The 27,709-nt window shown below is 39.8% G+C and overlaps 1 protein-coding gene across 1 annotated transcript in view; it reads right to left on the reverse strand.

Moving 5' to 3' along the window:
* Positions 1 to 27,709, reverse strand: part of LOC125899754 (inactive dipeptidyl peptidase 10-like) — a 221,979-nt gene that overhangs the window by 78,418 nt on the left and 115,852 nt on the right. Inside the window, exons 2-3 of the mRNA XM_049594266.1 lie at positions 13,521 to 13,632; positions 13,021 to 13,116 (exon numbers count right to left, since the gene is read on the reverse strand). Coding sequence (XP_049450223.1) covers positions 13,021 to 13,116; positions 13,521 to 13,632 — 208 coding nt within the window. The remainder of the gene's footprint in view (positions 1 to 13,020; positions 13,117 to 13,520; positions 13,633 to 27,709) is intronic.

Consider the following 27,709-nt stretch of genomic DNA (forward strand, 5'->3'; position numbering starts at 1 on the left):
AGAATGACAGGATGATGTCATTGCAAAAGCCCAGCACCCAAACACTGCACCAATTCCCAGTTTAGCACTGGTATCATCCAACCCTACCACCAGATACAATGCACCATTGTGCTCAATGGTGACATATTTTAATGACTATAAACACTGTTTCAAAGTCTTGTACAAACATTCATAGTTTCTAGATGATGAATGCCCTGACTATGGTAGTACCATCAGCAGGTTGACATTTGTGGTTTTGGGTGAAATGCCCCAACTACTATTATATGGCCTGCCTTGACATTTGATAAACACATTCATGTTCCCTGCAGGATGAAGTGTAATCGTTTAGATTATCCCTCAACTTTTCATCTATCATCATCATCATCATCATCATCATCATCATCATCATCATCAGGCTGATAATGACGACAAAATACCTTCAAAACCAAGTGGCGACCTTGCCACAGAAAAATGAAGCCAATGTGGAGGTGCCACAAACTGCAGTTCCTTTAATGGCCACTTGAGGCTGGCTCCAAAAGCCCTGTCAACCTCCACAGACGCCCATGTTAAAATGCCCAACTTCACAGCAGAAATAAACATGTTTACAGCCTGGTACGAAAAATGCTTTTGGTCTCTATAGCTGATTTCAACATTCATGGCATCTGCATGGGGGTGATTTTTTTTATTTCTTATTGTATATAACTCGCTCGTTTACGTTTTATTAAGGCTTAAGGGATAAATAAGAGCAGGCTTTGAGTGACAGGCTGTGTGCTGATAATGTCCTCAGCTTCTCAGTCAGATCCACCCTTCGCTTGTCCACAGCTCCTGCCTTTCGTCCAAATAATATGGTCTCTTCTGGCTCCAAAAAAACCAAGATGGCGATGGCCAACATGGCGAACTCCGGGCTTCAAAATGGGAGTCCAAAAACCCATGGGTGACATCATGGTGGCTGCATCCATTATTTCATACAGTCTGTGTTTAAAATGCAAAACATTCCCATCAATCTCAGGTGTAGGTTACTTTTAGCACAAATTAGCAAATGTTAGCATGCTAACCCACTGCTAGACATCAATAAGTTAACACTGGCACTGTAAGCATGTTAGCATGCTGCAAGATAAGATGAGGAAACTAAAACTAAACAGCTACGATTAGGACAAATATCAGTTTTTAAACCTTGGGAGTTAAAAAGGTTCAAAATAACTCAGGAAATAACTGCAAGAAAATGATGAGGTGAACAATAGATGCTAGTGGTGCTGCTGACGTGTTTTTGACAAGAGAGAAGAAGAAGAAGAAGAAGAAGAAGAAGAAGAAGAAGAAGAAGAACAACAACAACAACAACAACAACAACAACAACAACAAGAGAAATTAAGGCTCATTTAGGAGGATCTGTCAAACACAGTTGGCTCAATGAGATTACACCTCAACATTCAACGGTGGAAACAATGACAGGAGTATGTGTAATAACTCCAGTCTAATCCCACACCAACACTACAGTCCAGGGAGGCCTGAATTCCATTAATGCATTTGACAGGTCTGAATCATTTCAAGGTCCCCATCTCATGTAAATGTCAATGAATAAGCTCTGAAGCATCAATCTTAGGCAAGAAGGCTATGGACTAGCAAACACTCAAAACACTTTTGAGTATAATGACAGGAAAATAAATATAAAAGACGGATTGCGTTCAACAGGCAAGAAAATCCTCAAAAGGCCTCTTGTCATTTCGAACCTCAACCAACAGTGAAACAAGGCACAGGTCTTTTTTTATATTTTATATGCAGTGCATGTATCAAATCAATGGTAATATAAAACATTTGAGAGCAAAAGTAATTGGAAAATGGGGCTACTCTCCTCCTGAGTTGACAACAGTTCCATCTATGAAGCCTCCAAGGATAAAGGTGACATGCAATCTCAGCTGTGATTAAAAGTGTCCCAGCTATCTGATGATTTGCAACTGTTTTGTAAGGCCAAGAATCAAAGGAAATCCCCTGTTATGCCACTGTCGATGCTGTTCGTCAACTGATAAATTATCTCTAGCGCTTGCACTGAATATTATGGAGGAAAGAAAATAGCAAAGGTTAACAGTGTAGTAACACCACTAAAAAGTGTTCTCATTGTTGACTAGACACTGATAATTATCAGAAATTCTAAGGTGAAGGCTTTTAAGTGGGCATTAAACCTTAATGCTACATTTAGTACTTCACACATGGGGATCTACTTATTTGCCATAGGAAACAATACTGTAACTTATACTGTAAAAACAGTATAATGTGTATTATCATCTGTGGCTCTTATAACCCCCAATGATGTCATTAGGGTTATCTCTGTTTGGGTTTGGCATATAGATCTTTAAGGGAGAGCATGTGTTACAAAAGACATGGGCATTTACCAGGCAGGGAGAGGCTAACAAAAGGATGCCGCATGGTTGCATGGTGGTAACTGTAGGAACCAGTATTTTGGGGTCCTCACCAACACTATGGACTATAGTCATGTTTCTACCACACACTTCTGGTATTGTACCCCTAGAACTCACAAGGACATGTACCAAAACCAAGGATCCATCTTGAGTTTGAGCCACAGAAAGTACTGAGAATTTTAGATAACATGTCATAAGTCTGCTCTGTGCTGAAGGTTTCAGGTTTTATTTGTCAGCATTTGTGAGTGAGCAAAGAGTTAGCTATCTTCCACAAGCTTGCTTAGCTCTTTTAGTGTCATAAGTCCATGAATGAACAACTCTGTTAAATGCCACAACCATATAAACTCAAATAAAACAGCTCTCGCAAACATACCTTTCAGTTTTTCTGTTTTTCAACTACCCTCCTGACAGTTACTGGTTACTGTAGGAGTTTGCTGCTCTATTAGGATAGCTGTTGAATGAGAGTTTGTCAGAAAGACTCTCAAAGTCAGTAGTTAACCTTGCACTTGTGCACAACTGCTCACGCCCCACACAGAAGCGGGATTTTGGATTCACTTCTGCAAGCCAATAGAAATCAACTCGTTCCTCATTAAAAGTTGTTAAAAAAGAACAGTTTGTTTGTGAATCTAACATCACTGTATAGGCTGTTCTCATGCACTGATGGTATGTATACCTACAAAACATAATGCACCACAACTTATATCCCATATAATCATGAGCCAGTAATTTGTCTATAACCCATGTAACTGAAAAGACTGCAATTACATGACCACTGCCCTGACGTAAGGAAGTAAATAAGGAAGTAGTATAAAGATTGATAATCCGTGAAAGGAGGCAAGTTAGGGTGGGGATGGGTCAAACAACACAGGACTTTCCCCATAGGTGACTGCTGTTTGGAACTGTGAAAACCAAGTTAGATTTGAGTCATTTTAAGTTACGTTGTCACCATGAATCTTTCCTAAACTTTATCTACATAAATTGAGCATAGGCTTTATTCAGGCAGAGCTCAGCTCACATCCCAGCGACATCAGATGATCTCAAGCAGCCCAATCAACTGTTGAATCAGCATATTTATGGGAGTCAGCTGAATAGGGAGTCAGCTGATAAATCAAATGATTCCTTTTTATACAACCAATTGGCAAATCTCATTCAGGGTGCCCAATTTACCCTGCCTACTATTGCTGCTTCTCCTCCATCTGCTTTGCAACCTGCCTCCATCCCAACTCCTCCTTTTTATGTAGTGTCTGACTAATCAATGTCATTTTCATTTGTCATTGATGCTTGCTCTGTTCTGTTCCCAGGGGGTCTTTGCTGCTGCTCAGGGCAGGGCAGGGAGGTGTGCTCTCTCTGCCTCTGGCTTTCTGCATAGGCCTAAGAAAGGCAGAGAGGCCCCAGAACAGACCCGACTGAACTTTACATTAAGTGTGTAACTTCACATTTTGTAACAATATTCATGGGGCAATATTTCATCAGATATCTCACAAGGTGTTTAATGAGGATACATTCCACTGTCCCTGTAATTATAGTAGCTGATAGTGACATTCATTCAGATCTTACTGTCTGCCAAAGAGGTAAGCTGTGAAAAACTCCAAGTTGGTTTGTGGCATGTTTCAAAAACTGACTATTGTGAGGTTTGGAGGCTAAAAATCCAAATACTGCTGAGTCACTGTATTGAACAATAGCCCTGTCAACACCCTGCAGATGCAATATGATTATTTTGTGCTTTGGGTCAATACGAGTTTGACATGTTGCACCATTGTGATCCAAACAGACCTAGTAATGAGTGAGCAGAGGCTCAAAGGGCAGTCAGACTCTGAAGAGCCTTCAGCCAAATGCTTATGGTGAGGCAACTGAAGACTGTCAGTTTATGATTTGAACTAGTAAAATGATTGCTGTTATAGTAAACATAAAGTTAAGAAATAGAGTTGCACCTGTATTTTCTGTTAGTCATTCCGTTTTAACCCTTTACGGTCATGGTTTGCATGTGTTTTTGTTTGTCTTCTTTTGTTTACTGAATAAATGAAATGTCAAAAGATCCATCTGAACATATGTAATGTACAATACAGTCCCAGTCATTCTTTAACACAAATGAATATAAATCTGGCAGTCGAGTGATCTGTCTTGAGGCCAGTGAAAGTTTTAAATATGGCATATTATTTATGGCTGTTATTTGTTTCTGCATAATGTTTTACACAGTTAATAGCTGATTTGCATAGGAGACAAGAAGCAATAAGCCAGTGAACTGACACATTCTTACACACTGGTAAATGACTCACTTACTAAAGACTCAAAGCTGCAATTTATGTGACATTTGCAGTCTTAAAGATTCAGTTGGTTTATTATTGAGCTGTTACAGAGGTACATTATAATTGTCTTCATGGCAGCAGCTTTCATACTTGTATTTTACTTGTCATTTATCATAGCCATGCTGAATGCTTAATGTTTCTGTTACTGAGATGGTGCTTAGTGCAATCAGAGAAGCTTAATGCATGAGCATAAAGACAAATTGTACAACTGTGATTCCTTATTCTGGTTGACTTACTTGCTTAGGTTTTAGTAGTTTGCAAAGGTTTGAACATCATCATTATCTCAAGCCCAGTTTCCAACAGAAAATGTTAGCATTGTACTTTTCTGCAAACTCTTCTGCTGCAGACCACTGTTTGAGACCAACAAACAACAGAGCCAGTTGTTTTTTAGCAAGTCATTTATGTGTTTCCAATTGCTTCCCAGCCCCCAAATGTGAGCATATTTTAGAGACATGTCACTGTTTTTCCAGCAGGAAAAAATAGTATTTGTTTTTTACCAAGACATCATTGCTCTACTAGGTGGGATAATGCCCCCAAAACTAGGTATTTTAAGGCAAAACATAATCTTTTCCTCACTATTACAATCAGCTTTTGTGCCAAAACCTGGCCACACGTTAACCACAGTGTTGTTAAAACATAAAGTTTCAATGTATCTGTGACATACATACAAATGTATGCACAAATGTAACACATCTGTGGTTTGCAGAAATGTACAAATGTAGTTCTGAAAGCCCGACCTTGCAAAAGTTCCTGTTCCTCTGAATGCTGCCTGTCTCAAATGCACAGGAACACAAGTCCTCGAGTTACCTTAGAAAAGATTTCTTTATGTTTTTTAATGATACCTTGCACAAAAAAAGTCAGCGGTATCAAAACGTACATCTCCACTGTTTTGAAGTTCTTTTTGAAAGCAATGAATGGCAATGAAAACTTTCAGTGGCTCTTTCAGCACAACAGTCAATACCGTTTTTGTTGAATGGTTGCTGTGAGTAGCTGAGCAGGCTGTAAACATAAAGTTTGTGGTCATTTTTAGCTACTTTTAACTAATTGTTTTGGTTTCTTTGCTTTCAGGAAAGGCCAAAGGCTCAGATAAACCCCCATTATGCTACCCGCTCAGCCCCAAACAGTATACAAATTTAGTAACCAGCTGAGGAACATAGTAGAGCATTTAGCAGCAAAAGTGGACTAGATATTGGACTTATATTCATCAGCTGGACACAAAAACCAATCCAAATGAATATTTATGTTGTTCCGTATCTGTTGGCTGTGTCGATAGGCAAATGTTTGTTAACACTGTACGCATAACTACTTCATAATGTGAATATCAGATTTGTTTACATCCTGCTCTGCTGCTCACGGCAGCCATTCAACAAGGACTGCAATTCTTTGTTGTGCTGAAAGAGCCATTGAGAGTTTTCATTGCCATTCATTGCTTTCAAGAAGACCTTCACAACAAAGGAGCTGTATGTTTTGATAGAGCCAACCTTTTGGGGGGAACTATCATTAAAAAACATGAGGAAAATTCTTCTAAGGTTACTCAAGGACTTGTGTTCCTGTGCATGTGAGACAGGCAACATTTGAGAGACATAAGTATATCTGTGGAGTCTTGAAGCTTTCAAGGCTGAAAAACTGAGTGTGACTGAAAGGAGCCAGCCACAGCAGTCCTGTCAGTCCTGACAGCACCAACACTAACAGCTGGACTTAGGACTGAAAAGAGCTATTAAAAAAAAGTGATCGTTGTTATTCACAGTGTCTGCTGAAAAAAAAAAAAAAAAACCTTGTATGAACTTCTTACAAGAAACAAAGATCCCTTCTAACATCCATTGAGGGTTTCATTTCCAACTGTTGACTGTGACCCAAGTTGGTAACACACTGATGATAAGGCTCTTTGTACTCAGTGTTAAGATGGTATATTGTGTTATACAAGCATCAGACGTTGCGCTAGACTTTTTCGTCGCCGGTCATTTTGACCGACAGGGTCATAAAAATCTGGTCATAATCTATTTTTACCGGTCATTTTAATTTTCGTTTTTAAATGATAATTAAGATATTCAAAGACATTTAGTTTTCATTCGTTCGTTTTTAATAAATCCAACAAGCAAGTTATAAAGTGTGCATTAATGAACGTGAATGAAAAGATGAATAGACATCCACACACTGTGCCATGCCGCGAGCACTTCTGTCAAGCTGGATAGAGCGGATCGTACCAAACAGGAAGTCGGACACAGAAAAGACGAGAGAATCTGGCCAATTTTCAAAATAAAATAATAACAGCACGCACTGACGAACGTGAGGAGAAAATATCGTGTTTATAATTTGAAATAACACAACAGTGCATAATCGAACACATTTTTCAATACCCTAATCACTTCATTACAATTTTAATTTTGTGTCACTGAGTCTACAGACTACATAAATAAATAAAATGGTCAGAACAATATGCCCTATTCATTCAGTGTTTATCCAACATGCTCAATACATGGACATGCAATGACAAATTGTCATTAACTTATTACGTTATAAAAAAAATGATTAAAATATGGACTTACCCATGTTTAAAATGACCTGTTTAAGTGAAAAAACGAGTACTGACAGGAACAGGCGAGTGGAGTTGATGTTTAACCGGTGCGGAGAGCGCAGGAGAAATGTGCTGCTTGTGTGGACAGTCAAGTGCCTGCGAGTATACTCGCAGGACTTCCGCGGCACTAACGCATCCAGTGTGTCCAGGGTGTTATGTCAACAACGCTACATGAAGCAGATGAATGACTTTTTCTCTGCAGTGTCAAAACAAACCACTGACTGTGCCGCCAAGTGGGCAGGGGTGGTAATTGCAACCGGTCAAAATGAGCGACGGCCTTCAGATTTTCCGGTCATTGTTGTAAAAAAACGGTCAATGACCGAGAATATCCGGTTAACGCGACCCCTGACAAGCATGTACATAATATTGCTTTATTGGTTAAATACTGCCAACACTACATATATATCGATTCAGTGATCAACAATCCAGTATCATCGATGCAAAGTGCAAACATTGATCCATATCATCATCTTTAGGATATGCCTTTATTTAGAAATTCTGTGTCATCTTCAAACAGCACCTGCAGATAATGGCAAGCAGCCAAGAAAAAGACTGAGGATGAAGTTATTTACTCAGGGATAAATCAGCAGTGTGTTAATATTGTCAGTTTCTTGGAAAATACGGGTCAACAGACAGAGCACCTGCTGTATGTTAACAATGCTGTTGTGAGATAAAGCAGGAAGTAGCTGCCTGGACGAGCATTACACGCCGGTAACTTCTTAAAGCAACACAGCAGCAGTAGCTGCTCTGTTTCAGCAATGTTAGACTGAAAAAATGTGCATGCAGGCTAAACTTGTACTGTGCTGTTCTGTCAGGAGATGCAGTGACTTTAAAGGGCCAGTGTGTAAAATGGGTTGAAAACAGTGACATCAGTGGTCAAATTCTAGATTGCAGGGCTCACTCACTCACCCCTCCCACTGCGTAAATGACGGTGGCCTCGTAGGGACAAAAAGCCTTGCTCAGACACAAGTTTTTCAGGAGTAGGTCTATCTAGCGACGAGTTGAATATTTATTTAGAAATCTAAACCATGTTACGATATTGTAATGAATCCCTCACAATCAGGAGACCAGAGGAGCGTTCGGGAAAAAGGCCAGTTTATTTGAGCACTCTTGAGCAACTCCGGTAACACTCCAGGGGGTAAAAGACTCTGTCCCAAACTCTGACTCTTCTAGCGTAACACACCCCCTCCCCTCTCTGCTCCACCAATCTCCAGCCCGCACACTGACTGACAGCGTAGCCTGTAAACAGAGCTCAGCTGTTTATTTAGCCTAGCAATACATATCTCCACACTGTAGTAGCTGCAATGGACAACTTTGAACGCGATTTTGAAGAGTTTCTTGTAGCGGACACAGATCCAGAGCCATACCTGTTTGAGCCAGAGCATACAGATGAGGAACTCCATGTGTTGGATGCTGAGCGGGCGAGAAGAGAGGCTGAATCCTCCGCTCCCATTTTGTTGCACAGAATGGGATTCGGTGCTACCATCGTTGGGGAGATATATCATCAGGAGGAAAGAGAGTGCAGAGAGTGCATCACAAGGAGTGAAGCTGCGTCTTCTTTTCCTCGCAGATAACTGTTCGGGTTCATTCTCTCCTGTTGTGTGGTAAGTGTGGTCCATTCGCAAACTTTATAACTAAAAAAACTTTTCACTACTCTCCATCGACGAACTACTAACACTCTCTGCTGTTTCCTCCTCCTTCTTCCTTCCTTCCGCTGTCTTCGTTGGTTTATTTATACACGCGAACTGCGTTCTCTGGCTGGCTGGATTGTCCACTCGGGCTGCCTTACATACATGGCAGCGCAAGATGGCGACCTCTCTAAAGCAAGGCCCTTGCTATATATATGTATAAAAGCATAATTATAAGGCTACGAAAACCAAACAGATTTTATTTTATAGCGATTATACACTTATATAAACATATTAATGGGTAGAATATTCAGATTCAGATTTAGATTTGACAATAAACCATGCCAAATATTACACACTGGCCCTTTAACCAACAGTGAGTAGGAAAAAGTATAAATAATGTGTGTAATTTGTTAAGCTTTGAGTAAAGGAAAAGTCCACAACGCAATGCAACGCCACTAATTTCACTGATAACGATACCGGTATAGATAGATATATCCACTTTTTTCCCCCACCTAATTTTAGTGATCATCAAGTCTCTTCTGTGGTGGAATTAACATCATATTATGCATGCATGTTCTTATCATGATGGCCCACCGGCACATGGAGACATGAAATGCAATACCTTTCAATGTAGGTAATATTCATTAATTTTGAAAAATAAGAAAAAGCATGCTGGCCAATTCATTTTAAGGCTGAAGGTGGCCGATACGGATAACGTGCCAATATTATTGTGCATCCCTAGTTTTGTCAGTGAATGTTGATTCTTATTATTGAGCTGAATTTTATACTTTTGTAAAATGATCTTGTTGTTAATCCATGTTTTATGGCTGTTGGGAGAAGTTTACCTTTGGGGCTTAAAGCCAGATAGCCCTGAAGTTTCAAAAAAAAGATCATGATTTGGATTACAATCAAAAGATTTCTTCCAGAAATGGATTTCTGACAGAAAGCCCTGAAGGCTAACTTATCCCATGTGCTGTTTTATGTGTAATAGTGGAGTCATGTTAAAGTAAACTTTACTGTACTTAATCAGTTACAATCATTTACATTTATTTATTGTTTTTGGCTTTTATGGCTTCAAAGCAAAAGAGAAAGGGGTGGCAGCTATAACAGACTGTGTTTAATGGGTTTATAATATCATTTCATATTGATTCCAAGCCAGTGAATTACATCAAATCAAAATCCTATTGTTGCAGACTTTGTAATATCTGCAAATATCACATTGTTGTCCAAATATCATATTGTGATGATTTACACCCCTATAAGTAATACACTTACAAATCCAACCTGGGCCTTGTTGTTTGATTGATTAACTGATTAAGCAGTTAAAAATTAACTTTTTTTTTCAATCAGAGACTAAAGCAACTTCTGACTCTTTGATCCTTATATGGCCTTCTCTGATCAGAAACACAGAATACCTCAACACAGTTGACACAATTTTGTTGTTTAAATACAACTTATTTGTAATAGCAATTACTTTGTGTAGGAAACTTAACGCAGACCAAATACAATTTTTGGTAGCATAATGGGGAAATCAAGTTCTCACAGAAATATTGATCAGTGAAACAGTAAAATATTCACTGACAAAATGTAAATTTGTTCTCTGCTACAACATCGAATCATGCAATAACGCTTGTTGAGATACAGCATTAATCAGCTTTTTTATGGTTCCTTTATGGTAGTACTGGGCTAACCACAGACATGGACCAAGCACATTAATACAGGTGTTAGTAAAATGGGCAAAGACATAAAGGTCATAAGTAAGTGTTCTCCCTATGTACAATCATGCACACTGGGTCAAGTTTCTAAATTATTAATTTTTTTGCCACCTGAACTGTTGCTAAACAGAATAAGTTTGGTGTCACACAAAACAGAGCTGCTAGACTTGTTAAGAGCTGTTCTTTTAGAACTGAAAAATTTCATTCCAGCCTCTTATGCTCATCATTAAGCAAAGGATGACCCCAAGCAAGGCCACGTTGTTGACCTGCACCATTAACTCAAAGATGTCAACATTTCAATTCAGTCAATTTCTTTACTGCAGTAACACACAGAACCGCAACACGATTGATAGAGTCATTTTGTGGTACTCAGCCCAAGGACTAACTTATTGAAAAGAAAAATGGAATACTGCAAAAAAATTCTGTGGAATGCTGATGACAGACTGAAAAGTAGAAGGCTTAACTAATATAACTTCATATTTGTGTTTTGCTTCATATGATTTGGATAATTCCCAGCCACATCACCTTAATAATTCTCATTATTTTTAAACATCATCTATATATGGGTTTTTGATTAGTTTTCTAACCACAGGTAAGCAGACAGGAACACTCAAACTATAGCGTCCTCGTCAGATGGTAATTCCAAGCAGCCACAGCCAAACAGAAAAAAGGACATGGAGACAGGTCTCAAGGTCAGGGATATGTTAACCAGGAATCAGAGGAAGCAGGCAGGTCACAGGCAGGCATCGTCGGCAATGAGAAAATCAGTTCAGTCAGACAACTCTGGATTGAATTTTGCATACTGAAGCAGAGCATGAATAGTTTTAGCATGACTGAAGCAAGTTTGGCATCGGGCTCTATCTCAATTTATTCATTCCCTGAAAATGATCTGTATGACAGACATTACAGGGAATGGATAGCAGACCCCCAGCTGGGGATCCTAGAAATAGAGCCCACAGGTGTATGCTGGGGAGGTGGTGGGATTTGAGAAGCTTCATAAGCAGCACACAGCAGTGGCAGCAGCAGCAGCAGCGAGAGCGACAGAACCCAGCAGGATCAGCAGCAGAGACAGCAGCGGCAGCGGCAGCAGCAGCAGCAGCAGCAGCAGCAGCGAGAGCAACAGAACACAGCAGGATCAGCAGCAGAGCAGCATGTGCATGCAGCAGCAGAGTAGCAAGGAATGATCAGGTAAGCACGGGAGGTTTAAATAGCCCGCCCTATCAGCTGAGGAGAGCATGTGGCTGATCAGCTGATCAGGATTGCGCACTTGAGTTGTCTGCCTGAATTAGCTCCACAGGCTTCGCATCATTTCGGAATAAAGCGCTGAAGAGTCTTGCATGAATGGCAAAGAACAATCTGGCCTGTGAGGCTGGGTTATATGTACTGGCTGTGTGCAATCAGGAACAGGTGAACTGAGTTGCCTTGATGAGGAGGGTGTGAATGAAGCTAAGGCATGGTAAACCAGGTTGAATGGGAAACTACTGACTGAGAGCTGGGGTGACTGCGCATGAAGAAAAGAGCAGGTGACCAGCAATGGAAAACTGTGACACAGATTTATATTTGAAAGTTTTGTTCATGAGATCATAGTTTTTGTAAGTGCAACAGATAAGCTGTGTTTGTGTCTTGGGACACTTAAAAGCTAGGAGCACAAAACCACTGCACTCATGTGTAACCTCTGCATGGATCCGTCTTTGGAACTTTTTCACTGAAAATTTGAGCAGACCTTGGAAAGGATGACATAACTCAAAGGTCTGAAAAAACATCCTATATATGAAAGACACTGAAGATTATGGTTTTTGTACTGTTATTCTTTCATTCCTTCTCATTGCTCAAACTGCTCTGCTAATCTGTATGTCAGGTTATAGCCAGTCAAGTTCGTCTTGTCTTTCTTTCTTTTAGTTCTTTTAGTTTTAGTTCTATCAGTTCTAAATGAGCATTGAAAAAACAAAAAAGGGATGATTGAAGCTTCCTGTTGGAATGTTTGTTTCAGATGGTGGCAATATTGTTACAAGTTTAACAACTATCTAGCTACCACTGTTTAAGAGTCTTAAACACAACCAGTTAGTTAATTTCTATCTGTAGATGTGTCCTGCTGCATTATAAACACAAGCGTGAAAAGCTGCAAGCTTTTATCATTGTCTCATGCCTCAAACAGGACAAAGAAAGGATGGGAAAAACACAGTAACCCTTACATTTTTGTAGTTTATTGTTGTCTAAAGTTACCTTAACCCTGATTTATGTACCATGACCATAATCCTTCTCAATACCACAGCTGTCATGTGTAGGTATTACACAAAAAATGCTGTTATTGAATGGAATCCAGGATATTGCAGAATAAAACATGTGACAACTTTTTGCAGTGTATGTGGCAATTCTAGTTCAGCTTTGTGACAAACTTACCACCGATCCACTTTGCATCAGGATCATGTATTTGGAAGTTTCTTTGGAAGAGGTCATCAAGTGTCAACCTTGAACCAAAGGGTTTACCACTGTCATCTACAGAAGAAACAAAAAACTCAATGAATATACACTTAATGATCAATCGACCATGAAAACAAAATGAATAAATAAATAAATGAACATAAAATGATTTTTTAAAAATGTATTTCTATTCAGTCTTAAAATACAACTACAAAGGTTTGAGAAAAATCACAGATGTTAAATCACATTTCTGCTCATACACACACACGCACACACACACACACACACACACACACACAGAGAGAAGGAAAATGTGATTAAAGTGGTGTAGGAACAGGTAAAGGATAAGGTCAAATTACAAATACATAATTAGAGTTAAAAAGCTACAAGTGAAATAAATAGCTCAGCTGCATCTGGACAGGCTTGCTGCATGTTTCATGAAAAACTGGAATATGTAATTGATCCGTAGAGAGCCTCACCTTTTGACAGCAGAACAATGGATAGTCCAATGAGTGAGAGCACCGCCATGATAACCAGCAAGGAAATGGCAATGCCTTTCCAGTTTCTGTCTGGTCCAATAGGTCCTATGTCCTATAGCAAGAGAAAGATATTATGTCAGTAATAGTAAATATTATGTAAAGAGTACTAAAACAGTAACACACAGGATATATGATTGTTATTATTGTTTCACAGCATGTAAAAACTGAACTGCAATTAAAGATCTAAAGAAACAAATAAGGTGAATTTCTACACAATTGTGACTGTTTCCTCATAAAACTTGAATTTCTTCTATTTTAATCCACCACTGTCAGTATAAAATGATTCAATCCCAGTGGTGTTAAGGCTTGAAGGCTTTTTTCTTCTTTTACTTTCAAACCAGTCAGTGTGATATTATTGAACATGATGGACACAGAGGGTCTCTATTCTGTTCAACACCCTGTGGACTTTGTTGTTAAGTTCATTGTCATATATCAGCAACTACAAAGAGAGGAGCCAGTACATACATTTACTGCTTTTTGGTCTCCCCTATAAAGTCCACTCTAGGATAGAAAATTGAATACAGGTGATTTTCAGCATTTACCTCATACTTGAATAATAAAACATAAATAATTAATTTGATAGTCATGAAACACTTTATTATGAATTTATGCATTTTATTTTTGTATATATTTGTGTTTTTAAAAAGTGCAAATTACAACAGAAACACAAAACAATATGAAGTCATTAGGAACAAAATGACTGACAAAGTCATAAAAAATTGGAATGATAGAACAAAGCACCTTTAAGATATGACAAAAAGTATACCTCTGGGGTCTGTGGGGACCCCAGTTGGTGGGATGAGGGTTAAGAAAGTATATAAAATACAAATTAAATCAAAATTAAAGCCCCTGATGATGCATGCTGACAGTTGTGTTTTGTTAACACTGGCATTACTTCCTCCTTATTAAGATCCCACAGCCCCCTATGGTGTATGTATATATAATAACAATTATTGCAAAATTGACTTTTTTTCATTCAGATTGTTCCATTACATTGCACTTAATTAAGCCCAAGAGGTATTCCCAGTTTCTATAAAAGTACATACAAGCACATGTACAGTTTCCCATGTGCTTGGGGGTCGCTGGGGGGCTGGAGCCTATCCCAGCAGACACTGGGCAAGAGGCAAGGTACACCCTGGACAGGTCACCAGACTATCACAGGGCTGACACATAGAGACAGACAACAGGCCCATTTCCACCGCAGGAACTTCGGGGTAATTTTACGGGGCCGGGGCCATTGGTGCGTGTCTCCACCGCAGGAACCACCCCTGAAGGACAGAGTTCCGGAACTTTTACAGGGGCTAAACAAGTCCCTGTAATGGAGTAGGTACTCAGAACGGCCCCAGAAACCTCCTGGCTGGGGCTTGGGGGTTACTTGGTGCTGATTGGATATACTCAAGGTGGAATGTGACGTCAACAGAAAGAGCAACAAAATAGCCGGCATTTTTAAAACTCAGCAGACGAGGGTTAGCTCGTTCATAGCTTCCACTGCCATGTAAACAAACTCAATAAACGGTCTGTGAAAAACATATTTTTTCCGGCGGATATCTTAGTTACAACATGATTGAGCTAGCAAAGCAGTTTTGTGTTGCTATGTGTGGTATTTATTCAGTTTTGGGAAATCACAATGTCTAGAAAGCATCAGCTAACAGGGACAGCTAACAGCAGCAGCAGCAAAGCTAACATCAGGACGTCATCTGTTAAAAGCCTCCCGTTGTCGGAAACAACATGAAACTACTCCAGTTAGCTCAATCATGTTGTAACTAAGACATCCGCTGGAAAAAATATTTTTTTCACGGGCCACTTTGTGAGTTTAGTGAGTTATTACAGACACCGCTATCGGCTAACAGTGTCCCTATGCCACTACGTCGCCCCGGTCAAAATGGTCGCGCAATGATTACATCACATCCAGAGCCCGGTAACTTTACAGGAACCTTCCTCCTACTCCACTCTCTCAGTGGGGACACTGCGGTTGAGAGGGCCGAGCGAGAGGACGTTCCTGTAGTAGTTCCTGCCCCCCAAATAGTACCAGGAACTTCTTCAGTGGAAACGGGCTGCACCATTCACACACACATTCACACCTACTGTACGGGCAGTTAAGTGTTACCAATTAACCTGCATGTCTTTGGACTGTGGGAGGAAGCTGGAGTACCCAGAGAAAACGAAACATGCAAACTTTGCACAGAAGGACTCCCCCACCCTGGGGTTTGAACCCCCCAACCCAGGTTTGGCAACCCCCACCCTGAGTTCAAACCTGGAACCTTCTTGCTGTGAGGCAACAATCCTGTACCACTATGCCACCAAACAGCATAAATAAGGAAAAATATCTCCTTTTAATATGTTTAATGGACCATGCATGAACAAATGTGTATTACTCTTCTTTGCAAAAATGTTATTCACAGAGAAAAATAAATAAATAAATTACTCGGTAATTTTTAAGTTAAACCTGGAGCATGCTAAACAAAAACTGTGATGGTAAAATATTAGTATAGTTGTTAGTGTTGAGTAGAAGAAGAATACTTTGCAATGGCTATCATTAAAATTCAGAGAATTTTGAGGTACTTGTACTTGAGTATTTCCATTTTATGCTGCATCAGATGTATAGTCCTCTTCATCTCAGAGGGAAATATTGTACTTTATACTCCACTACATTTATTTGTCTGCTTTAGTTACCGTGAAGAGTCAGATTGATGATACAAAATATAATCAACTCATAAATGATGACTTATTTCACAGATTAAACTACCCAGCAGTGTGTAAGTGATCTAAAATGAATTCCACCTTTACCAGCTACAACATTAAAGTTGTTGCTTGTGCACTCTCTTTTGCATGTGATCACACTGCTTGAATGACACAGATTACTCATAAGTCTGTATTTTCTATTATTTCCAAGGGCTTAAATGCATGAGTGGAATGACAAATTAGTCAGTCTCAGGTTTTTCTCATTACTGTCATTATTATCAGGCCTATTCTTATTTTAAAAAAAAACAACACACACACACTCACACACACACACACACACACACACACACACATATATGTATGTATGTATATATACATATATATATGCACACACATAGCTTATGTATTTAGATGCAGAGCTATTGATAAAACATTCAGAGCTGAAGCCTTGGATGCCCAGGCCTGACAACACCGCTGCTGCTCAAGTCTGGAGCATCAAAACTAAACTAAAAAAGCTCCTTTTGTTCTTGCTGTTACTCATTGTTTTCCATGTAATTCAGTAAATCAGCTTCTTGGAACAAACCCAGAGGCCTGTGGAGTCATCACTGTTCTTACTGTGCAGAACCTGATGAAAGCTTCACAGCGTAAACAGGACACAACAATTCTCTGAAGACCTTTGGACGTATCTCACACTCTTTATCTTCCTGACTTCAATTATGCAGCCTTATCTCATTTGCAGTGACAGAGCAGTGTTATAAATAAATCCATCTCGCTTACAGAGCCCCAAGCTCCTGAACACCCGTCTGTGTATTTATGGATCTATTTGCTTTCCAAGTCTTTTCATTGGGAGGATGATTCAAAGATAAATATCCTGGAGCCTTTCCAACTCTATAGTTCTCCTCTAAGATTTTAGCCTTACACCTCGTCCCTGCAGCTTCTCATATTAAAATTCTGGATCGCTCACAGGAGAAAAGTAATTTTCCACATTGAAGACTTTTCCCTCAGTGTAGATTCAATATCATTTTGTTGGTGTTGTCTTTGTTTTCTCTGTTTTGTTTAGCCTCATTAGCCAGAGCAACCCTCATTACATGTCAGGGAACATTATCTGCCATTGTGATTTCTTCATCAGATCATTTTTCATAGACCTCCGATGATTCACTGAGCTGACAGGCTGTTATGTTCCTGTCTGATAGTGTACATTTTCATTTGCTGGAATTTAGTGAGTCTTGTCATCCCCTGCTGTGAGAATGTGCTATAAAGAGCTGTTCAAACTATTCCATGTATCCATTTTTTAAAAACAGTTAAATTGCCACTAAAGAATTCCATTCAATTTATACAATCTACAATATGTAGCCAATTTAAATATCCAGTTTCCAACCAAAGACATAACAATTCTCTTTCAAGTCATTTTAGTTTAATTTGGTCCAAGTCAGTATATTTTATCTGAAGAGAACTTACAGACACTAAGCATTAAACAATAAGCAAAAATGCCATAGAAACTAGATGCATTGTTTTGTGTCATGACATTCATTTATTTGAACTTTTACATACATGACAGGTCAGTAGTGAACAAACTTCCAATGTCCCACCTATATTATTGTCAGTCAAGACGAAGACAATTGTAGCATTTTAAAACTACTGAATTAATTGATTTTGTTGACCTCTTGGGAGCAGTGGAGCAAGCTGTCAACAAAACTGACGTGTAATTGGTCTAATTAAATTGTTATAGTGAGCTTTGTTTTGCTCTCCACCAACTTTTAAATATATGTCACTTTGCTACTAAATTCTCCTCTAGCTCATTGCTATGTGCTCTTTCGACCCATTCACATTACAAGGTTGTGGCCCTTTAACATATCTTGATGGACAGCTGAAACATACTGTAACACCAGGTAAATGTTGTTGAGCTTTAAAATTAGACATGAAGAAACTTTGAATATTTCTTCAACACTTGAAGAAATATGTTGTCAAGAGTTATTCATTTAAATAGATCTCAGACAAAGAGGACTTTTTATTTCAAGACGCCATGACCACAACTGCAAAACATTACTAAATTGCCTGTGCAAAAAAGTAGTGTTCGGTGAAAATGGTTAGTTAAAAGTTAATTTCTTAACATACATATATGTATATGGCAATAAAATTGCAGTTCAAATCCCTAAAGTGTTGGTCTTGTCTTGGTCTTGATACACTCTGGTCTTGGTCATGACTTGGGGACCTCTTGTGACAAGTCATGAAACTTTCCACGGACCACAGTCTAGACGTGACAGGCGTGACAGAGAGGTGGTCTCAGTCTGGGTCAAATTGAACCATGATTTGGTTTGTTTCTGGTATAAAACATCTCTTGAATGGTGCAGACCTTAAGACCAATTAGGGCCTATTTTTGTGCAATGTTAGGATAGTATACAAACACAGACAGAGTCTTCTGTCTGTATTTCGTCCGTATTTGTGCACAACTTTCTGAAAGCTTAAAGATACGGATGAAACGGAGCAGTACCACCGGAGATCTTAGGGGCAGTATAGCATAGTTCAGATGAGATAAGACCATAAGAGACGACAAAGACATCTAAAAAAGATAGGAACAGAACAAATAAGTAATAGAGAAAAGAATTTTCCATCCATATGTTGCAATGTATTTAATGGCCTTACAGTCTAGTCTACAATGCTGCGTCTGTTAAAAGGTACAATATCATGACCTCTTCCACCATCGCCATGTTTGTTGTTGTGTGAAACTTTTGACTCTGTCCTCTAGTTCCATCTTTTGGCTGTATCTATGTCAACATGAAGGACGCTTGGAAGTATGAGGGCAGTACAAAGTTAAGTATAACCGAGCCCTTACAGGAAGTGTTGGCAGGCTGTGGTCAAGTGATAAGAGTAGTGTAGCTCCTTGTGACAGTGGCTGTGCTCAGGTACAGGTGTTGGCAACCATAACATAAAATAACTAAATGAGCTGGGGTAGCACATAAGGAGAGGAAGAGACAACTTTATAAAGAGTCACTTGGTATACTCACAAATACACTGATATTTTTCAATTATTTTCTATGAGGATGAGAAAGAGTAGATACGAGAGCAAGAAAGAGCCCGCCTATAAACCAGTCAGTGTCAGGTATAGGAAGACACAGCTCAGGTAGGTGATGACAAGGAAGGAAATAAGTATGTCATGTATAGATCGCTTGCATACTTGTAATGTGAACCCCAAATTCACCAAATCAAATGTATATGATGTAAATAAAGTATTAACCTTGGTTTTGACTTTCAGGTGTAAAAAGGCCCTTGGTCTTGGTTTAGGTGGTCTTGACAACAACGCTGCAAATTTGAAATGTGAGTCAAAATTAAGAGATGTGAAACCAGAATACCTTTTACTAGCCCCTGGTGTCAATCAGTTTTCTCCTTTTAAACACAATGTTTTCCAATTAAACACTGATAAACACAAGATGCCAAGTCAAGGTCTTATTGTTTGTCAGCACTATGTTACTAGAAGGCTTCTTGGCTACAAAGCAACACTGAATACAGTGATACTGTATCACGCCTGCTCAACTGCTAACATGGGCTAAGCATACCCTGTATGACTTCCAAGAAACTGAAATGCACATGCTATACTGGACTCTTTGTGACAGCAAAATGTGATTTTACTTCAACTATCTGTACCAGTGTGCCAGGTGTTGTTTTGAAGATTCACAGTTGCAGAAATTGAACTGCACAAAAACAGGCTACAAAGTGTACTGTGTTATAGAACTGCTAATCTCAACCATAATCTCTGTCTGAAATGAAGCCTTCGTCCCCACTGTGTACAATATCCTGACAGTCAAATGCTTCGTCTAATCGCTGGATTAGTTGGCAGATCAATACAATCCAGCTAGGAAATCACACTGAGTATGCTCTGGATAACACAGATTACAGGAACACATGAGAGTAGCCAAACCAGCTGGGAGAAAGAAACACTGAAACATAACTTGTCAAGTAGTTGACATTTGCCTGTATTTTATTTCTTTTAAAGAAGATAGCCATGGTCGTCACCATGAATGACATTGATTATCTTCTACAGCACAAATTTGAGTCAGCCTTTTGAAGAAAACTTGAGATTAAGCACCATGACATTGTTATAAACCAAACTGCAGGTGAAAAGAATCCGATTTAATGTGGAGTGGTTCTCCAGGACAAAATGGCTGCTAGCTGTTATATTCATAGGGGATGGTACCTGGTCGAGAACAGGCTGTCAGGCAAGTATCTCTCTCAGAAGATTACCACACATGAAAGCAGCAGTATCTAGATGATGACAAAGATAGATAGTAATGATAAATGTATGGATAACTCTCATCATCATCAACTAATTATAGACTTTTCATCACAATCAAAGGCAACTGCAAACAATGCCAAATTCAGAAGGAAAAAATGCCTGTACTTTATAAAACATATGTTTGGTTTAACAAAAATCACGTTGGGGATACCCCCATTACATAAAAACTCCACCTATAAATCTCATAATATTCATTTTCATTATCAAAGCAGATGAAGGCACCAAAGCTACAAAGTGCCTTGAAAGATTGATAGAAAACCCAGGACATGAGGTAAATCCCCCATGACTCCTTTTCTGTGAGCTTCAAAATAAGTTGTACTTTGGTCTGTCAGTCAGCCTGAGGTGGTCTCTACTGATGGAACATGCAGTTGCTCTACACTACATACTTCACTATTGCCTACAGCATGGCTGAGCCAACCAATCAGTGTTCAGTCCTCTGACCAGAGCTGTAAGGCTTATCTCAGTTAAAGGAGCTATATGTAAGAAATCTAAAGCAAATAGTCATAAAATCCTCCTAATATGTCACAGAGACTAAGGAATAATGTTAACATACTGATCTCACCGACAACAATAGTACAAATTTTTTTACGGTCCGCAAATCATGTTTATGTTTTGAATTTGTGTTTTGGCCTGTTGCGCCACACACCGCCATCTACCAGTCACACAGTCAGTAGAGTCTCAGCATCAGTTACAGTTACGACCGAGCTACAGCAGCACGGCAAGCAGCATTAGCAGTGTCCCATTACATAGCATTAGCAGTCTCCTCAGCTGTATCCCGGCAGCAGCGTCAGCAGCAGAGAAGATCAAGGACGCGGTGACGCAGCCCTGCCACGGCAGCCGCCCATGAGCAAACAAATCAGTCTCCAGCGTGCTGCTGTCCAGCAACCTCGGATCTGTAGGGGAGGGGGGGGCGGACACGACTCGCGGCAGTATTTTGAATTTGAGTGCAGTAACCGTTTTGGCCACATTCTTACATACAGCACCTTTAACAAGTCCATTCTCCAGAGGACATTTTTCCACTTTTTAGTCTCATGTCACTGAAGAGGTCTCTAAATTCTGACATTGTGGGACCCCCTCAGACAATCCTGATCCCTACAATTCCCGTAACCATAGTCTAAGTTTTGGAACTACGGTTTCTGTAATCAAGGGGCTTTGGGGTAAAGGTAGAATGATATTGTCATGGAGTCAGAGAGTTTACTGTGGGCAAGAATCCCATTTTGTTAAGCCTGTATTTACATTTTTGCCACTGCTGCTGCTGACTGTGTTAATAAGCAGGCCAAATCAGTGGGCCACACTACAATAACTTCCTGTTGTTTTCAGAACACTGATGTACATTTTGTCTTTTTTTTTTATCTTTGCCTCGTGCTCCCCCGTCAACTCTTTCACGTGTGAGCATTCCACATTGTTTAGAAATATGTCTTAATGTGTTTTTGAAAATCCACCCAGTTTTCACTCCCAACTCATCAAATACTGCCACTTTGTCACTGATTTCGGCGCCAGATACCGCTGCACAGAGGAACCCTTTGCGGCAATATGATATGCACCAGGTGGTGGCTATTTCTGACACTGCCAGCAACAGCCAAACTTGTCCAATACTGCTGCTTTGTCAGTGGATGTCAGCATCCGACTTCAACACACCGAGACACTTTTCACAGTGATATACGCACTGTGTGGCGGCCATTTCTGACAACTGGCAACTACCGTAGTATACAGAACAATACAGTCCATGGACAGGATTAAGAAACACCTGACTTTCACCTGGGAGCCTCCTGTTCTTTTTCCATTTGAAACATTTTCACCTACATATTAAGTTTATTTTAAAAAGACTGTATTCATGTAACAAGATGCAACTGTACATTTCCTGATGAAACATACATGTATTTTGTACATGTAGACTGAGACGCCATTTGTGAATGCCAAAAATGGACACAGGTGGGTACCTAGCACACTGTAGACTGTGCGACTGTGGCTCAGAAGGTTGAGTGGGTTGTCCACCACTCGGAAGATCAGCAGCTTGATCCCCAGCTCCTCCAGTCTGCATTTCAAAGTATCCTTGAGCAAGATACTTATCCCCAAACTGTTTCCAATGGCTGTTCCTTTGGTTTGGTGGAGTGTGTTAAAAGCAGGTTGCACCTTGTACGGTAGCCTCAGCCACCAGTAGGTGAATGTGACATGTAGTGTAAAAAGTGCTCTGAGTAGTCAAAAGACTAGAAAAGTGCTACAAGTGCAGGCCCATTTATCATATTTTGAAATTTAGGTCCACTGACAAAGTGGCAGTATTTGCCAAGTTGAGATGAGAATTCATCAGATAATCATATTGTATTCTCCGTCATCCAGTTCTACATCATATAGAATGGAGATGTACTGAGCTAAAAACAGCTGGCCTTACTGCAATTGCCTTTGACTTCTGAGTTCTTACATGTGTCTGGGTATGTTGCAGAAATACTCCACTGCTATTACTAACACCACTGACAAAGCTGTTTGCATTGCCAGAAGAAGAATTTGGGGGTGAGTAGAGTGGTGAATGCAGAGAGCACTGACAAGTGTTATACCATAATCATTTAAGCTTGTCATTCTGTGAAGTGCATGAAATAAAAATGATTTCCCCCTATTTACAGCTCATTCAATAATGTTATAAATAAAGTGAGCTTGATATAGTATATCCTGCCAAAATCTGACCTGAGATGAACTCAGCTTGATTTGTAGTCTAAAGTGGTCTTGAATGCACTTTTTAGAGTGACGTTTGCCTCATGGATATTAAACTGTAGAATGCTCATCTGTTGACAATAACAAGCTAAAAAAACAGAGTGCTTGCTGTGCCTCGATTCAATATTTTACTGAGCACTTTGGCAGAAGGGAACAACATTTACATGATGAATTGGCAGAGCGAAATATTCTAATAAATATCCCAAAGGCTGAATTTGAGAGATAATATATCACCTCGCTTTGAGTGTGGAGCTGGGACCACTTGACATTTCTGTCATATAAAAGCAGGGAAGAATGCTGTGCTTCAGCGGTTATTCAGGACACTGAATATTAAGAGAAAGCGTGAGTGTGAGATGTCCTTTGGTTGCATAAAAAGGCTTGCAAGGTTTTTCTATGAACGTTGTAATCTTTGCAAATAAACCTAGGGAGATAAAGCAGTCTGGTGCAGATGGAGCAACAATGGATTCATTACTCATCTTAGACAGAAACGAGGTCATCTTATGCATACAGGTAGAGGACCAAGATAAAGTTCAAAATCTGAGGCTGCTGTATTAATTGCACAGATTTAAACACACTGTATGATGTGCTGCCTGCTGCCTCGGGAGGGTAGGCGCCAGAGTGTGGATTACCCGAGCTGAGCCTGACAAGATCCAATGGGTGTGGCCTGGTACAGATAAATATTTACAAATGATGTTCAGTTTCGGGTCTGGTTTGGCCCATGAGGGACCTATACCCCTTTTAGCTAGTTATGGACTGGCTTGGCTTGGCTTGGTTTGGGCCCTCAGCCCAGCACAGCAGGGATTTGCATTTGGCTGTGGTTGGAGAGACGTCACCACTACCAACTTGAGGGTGAGCAGCCCCACTTTTGGACCTACTCCAGAGAAGGTCCATCTCCCGCGCGGCTTGCCGTGGTATGGCGCGTTTAAACTAACAATGGAAACACAAATTGGAGCGGGGCATGGCACAACCAAGAGTGACAATGGAAAAAGGGCACTACTGTCTGTGCTGCTTCTTGTTCAGTGCTGGAGTTTGTTATTTATGCGATAACACATGAACACAACACATAGGTTAATTTAGGTGGTAAATATTAATGTAAGTTAACGTTAGCGGGCTATCAATGGAGGATGTAGAAAAAAAAATGTCATTACCTAATGTTTTCCAAAGCTCAGTGTATTTGCTCGGGACATTATGGCCTTTCTAGCTAGCAGCAGCATTAGCAAACAGAACTTAAGTACCATCAAACAGAGGACAACGGTGCTGAAGCCATCCACAGCGCATGCTATCACCTTCCTCTGTGATAACTCCAAATAAACCACGAAGGTTGGATTATTATGTAAATAGTTCAGTTAATAGCAGTTAAAGTTCAAGTAGAGTTCATGGAGATGAAGACTTGATGTGCCAATTGCACAGTAAGACTCTAATTGTATTGTGCATAATGTGTGTGTGTGTGTGTGTGAGAGAGAGAGAGAGCGAGGGAGAGAGAAATACGTGTGTTAAAACTACCTACCTATATAAGCTTATAAAACACTGCCTTTTAACAACCATTTACAAGGTGCCAAAGTGTAGTCATAGTATTCAGGCAAGCACTAACCACGGTAACAGCAAAATAATGTCAGGGGCAAACTCAGTGCTTTGGTAGCGTTACATTAAATGTGTTGGGCTCGGGTCAAGTTTGGAAATAAAAAACAGAATGTGTGTTGGGTTTGGGTTGGCTTGGTTGCTATTCTCCTGGCCTTGGCCTTAATGAATATTGTATGTGTATTAATCCAGCAAATAATTTCGGTTTATTATTTTTTACTTTTTTGTGTGTGTGTGTGTTCTTTGCACATACTCACACATTGTCCTCGGAACACTCATACAACGCACTTTCATACAGTTATATACACATACTAGGACTAGGACAGTTTTACCACAAAGTATGACTTTCTTGACCTTAAAATGTATGTTTTAAATTCATTAACAACATATTTGGATTTCATGTCACAACTCAAACGGGACCAAAAGATAATATTTCGCCTTCTCATTCACTGCCATTCATATTTTTTCCGATCTAAGGTCCCATGAGCTTCACCGGAAGGGGCGTGACTTCGGCACTCTATTACTGTGCTCGATATTACTTGACACTAAAACAGGAACCTCTTACTATTTAAATCTGCACACATTGATTAAAATCCTCAAGTTTCTTTTTTGGTGGCAAGTGACTTCTTCTATTCTAATTCATCTGTTGCCCTTTCAATGAATCATTGTACAGCATTTTGTTCTCCATGTACAAAACAAACCGTTTATACAAAATTACTTTTAAAAAATTAATAGCATGTATCTGCAAATAAGACTTACTACAACCTAAACGCATAAAAAACCATTCAAACATAAAGAGCTGTCCTAACCGTTATCTGACTGGACCCAAACAGGCTTTTGTGGCAGGATTTTCCCAACTTTTGAAAGGTAGTGTACAGCCCTATTAAGTCAAAATCAACTATACAAAATCCAACTTGAAACTAATTTTTTTGTTATGTCAGTCATATGGTCTGTTCTGTCCTATTATTGTTGTTTATATATTTTGTTGCAAATAAGTCAGTCTTTGTCCCTCTGGAATTGTATGACCAGGTAAAAAATTTCCTTCAAGAGCAAGTTGCATGCTGCTTCTGAAACATGAGGACTTCATGGTCTATGTTGCATTTTTACCTGAATCATTTCGTCACTTAAAGTTTCCTAAAGTTAAAGTGCAAAGAACGGGAAACAGTGTTGGATATTGTTAGGGCTGTACCATGAAGTCAGTTCAACAGAGCCAGGCTTTGTTTGACTGAAGTGGCTCGACAAACCCCGAAGCCTCAGTCAGAGATAACGGGTACCACAGAGGTGGTTATCAACTTGCCCTGTTTGTGTCGGTGAAGATTCTCAGTCATCCAGGTCATGGAACTTATGAACTTGCTCTGTTAACCCAAGCTTTCTGCTTCACGCTCTGTGGGCACTCACATAAAATGAGTCAGAAAAACGTGTTTAGTGCATCATTTGACTCCTAAAATTGATCGATTGCGTGCCACCTACCTCCGCCTTTGAAAAATACTGAAAAGTATTACAGTAAAAAGCAACAGTTGCTTCAGTTACAGCAAGAGAAACATTGCACTGATATTACTAATCATGCAAACTCATTCATTCATCTTCATCCTCTTGAGGGTCGCGGGGGGGCTGGAGCCTATCCCAGCTGACACTGGGCGAGAGGCAGGGTACACCCTGGACAGGTTGCCAGACTATCGCAGGGCTGACACATAGAGACAAACAACCATTCACGCTCAACGGACAATTTAGAGTTATCAATTAACCTAGTCCCCAATCTGCATGTCTTTGGACTGTGGGAGGAAGCCGGAGTGCCCGGAGAGAACCCACGCTGACACGGGGAGAACATGCAAACTCCGCACAGAAGGGCTCCCACGCCCGGGATCGAACCAGCAACCCTCTTGCTGTGAGGCGACAGTGCTAACCACCACACCACCGTGCCGCTCATGCAAACTCATAGATTAATATATTTATTTTATCACTCTGTTGTTTCTAACATGACAGATGCACATGCTACAGCTCTTTAAACTGCAAATTTAAACTTGATGGAGAAGATTTAAACGTCATTCTCAAGAACTGCATTTATTGTCCCATAATTAAGGAGACGTGGAAATCACTTCAGTTTTGGGGCAAATCAATGTGAAATAAATCTGACTGATTGAATAGGCTGTAATCTGTGATAAATACCAACAGACTAATCTGTTCTATCAGCTGTAATATACCAGCAGTGTAAAACCAGTGATGCGCAGTGGTGGCACTACAACTAGCAACGTTACTAACTTAACTACATTTCTCAGTAGCATGGTGGTAACATCACTACTTTCTGAGTCAAATAGCTTTTCTGTAATGCAGTTGATTAACTGACAGAGTAAAGTATTTTCCAGGTAAAGCTCTGAACTGCAGCAGACTGTTTTTCTGCAGAGCTCTGGATAAAAGTAAGGATATAAAACTGAAGATATGAGACTGATGCCAGCGTTACACCGAGGTATGTAGATGAAGGAAGGACTTCCATATGACATCACAATCCTTCAGTTTATTCTGCTTGCTGCTTTTGCTACTGGCTTTTTTTTTTGCAAGATCCGTCCTGCTCTGCCTCTGGTTGGCTACATTGCACTTCTTGATGCGTCTATCACTTGTCTTACCTATAGACTATATATATTTTGTGGATTTACAGTGGACACTGGAGAAATAGACACAACAACAGCCAAGAAAAGAGCTTGAGACAGAGAACAGTAGTATTTGGTAGGAAGAGGAAAGAGAGAGTGACATACTGATATCATGCGTTATTTGGACATGTTCATGTTTTAGACTTGTTCATGTTTTAATGTCCCCAAAAAATAAAAAATAAAATGGATGCCATAGAAATAGAATGACTATCACTTATTGACTTACG

The sequence above is a fragment of the Epinephelus fuscoguttatus genome, linkage group LG13, assembly GCF_011397635.1.
Source record: "Epinephelus fuscoguttatus linkage group LG13, E.fuscoguttatus.final_Chr_v1".
In the NCBI taxonomy this organism is placed as follows: domain Eukaryota; kingdom Metazoa; phylum Chordata; class Actinopteri; order Perciformes; family Serranidae; genus Epinephelus; species Epinephelus fuscoguttatus.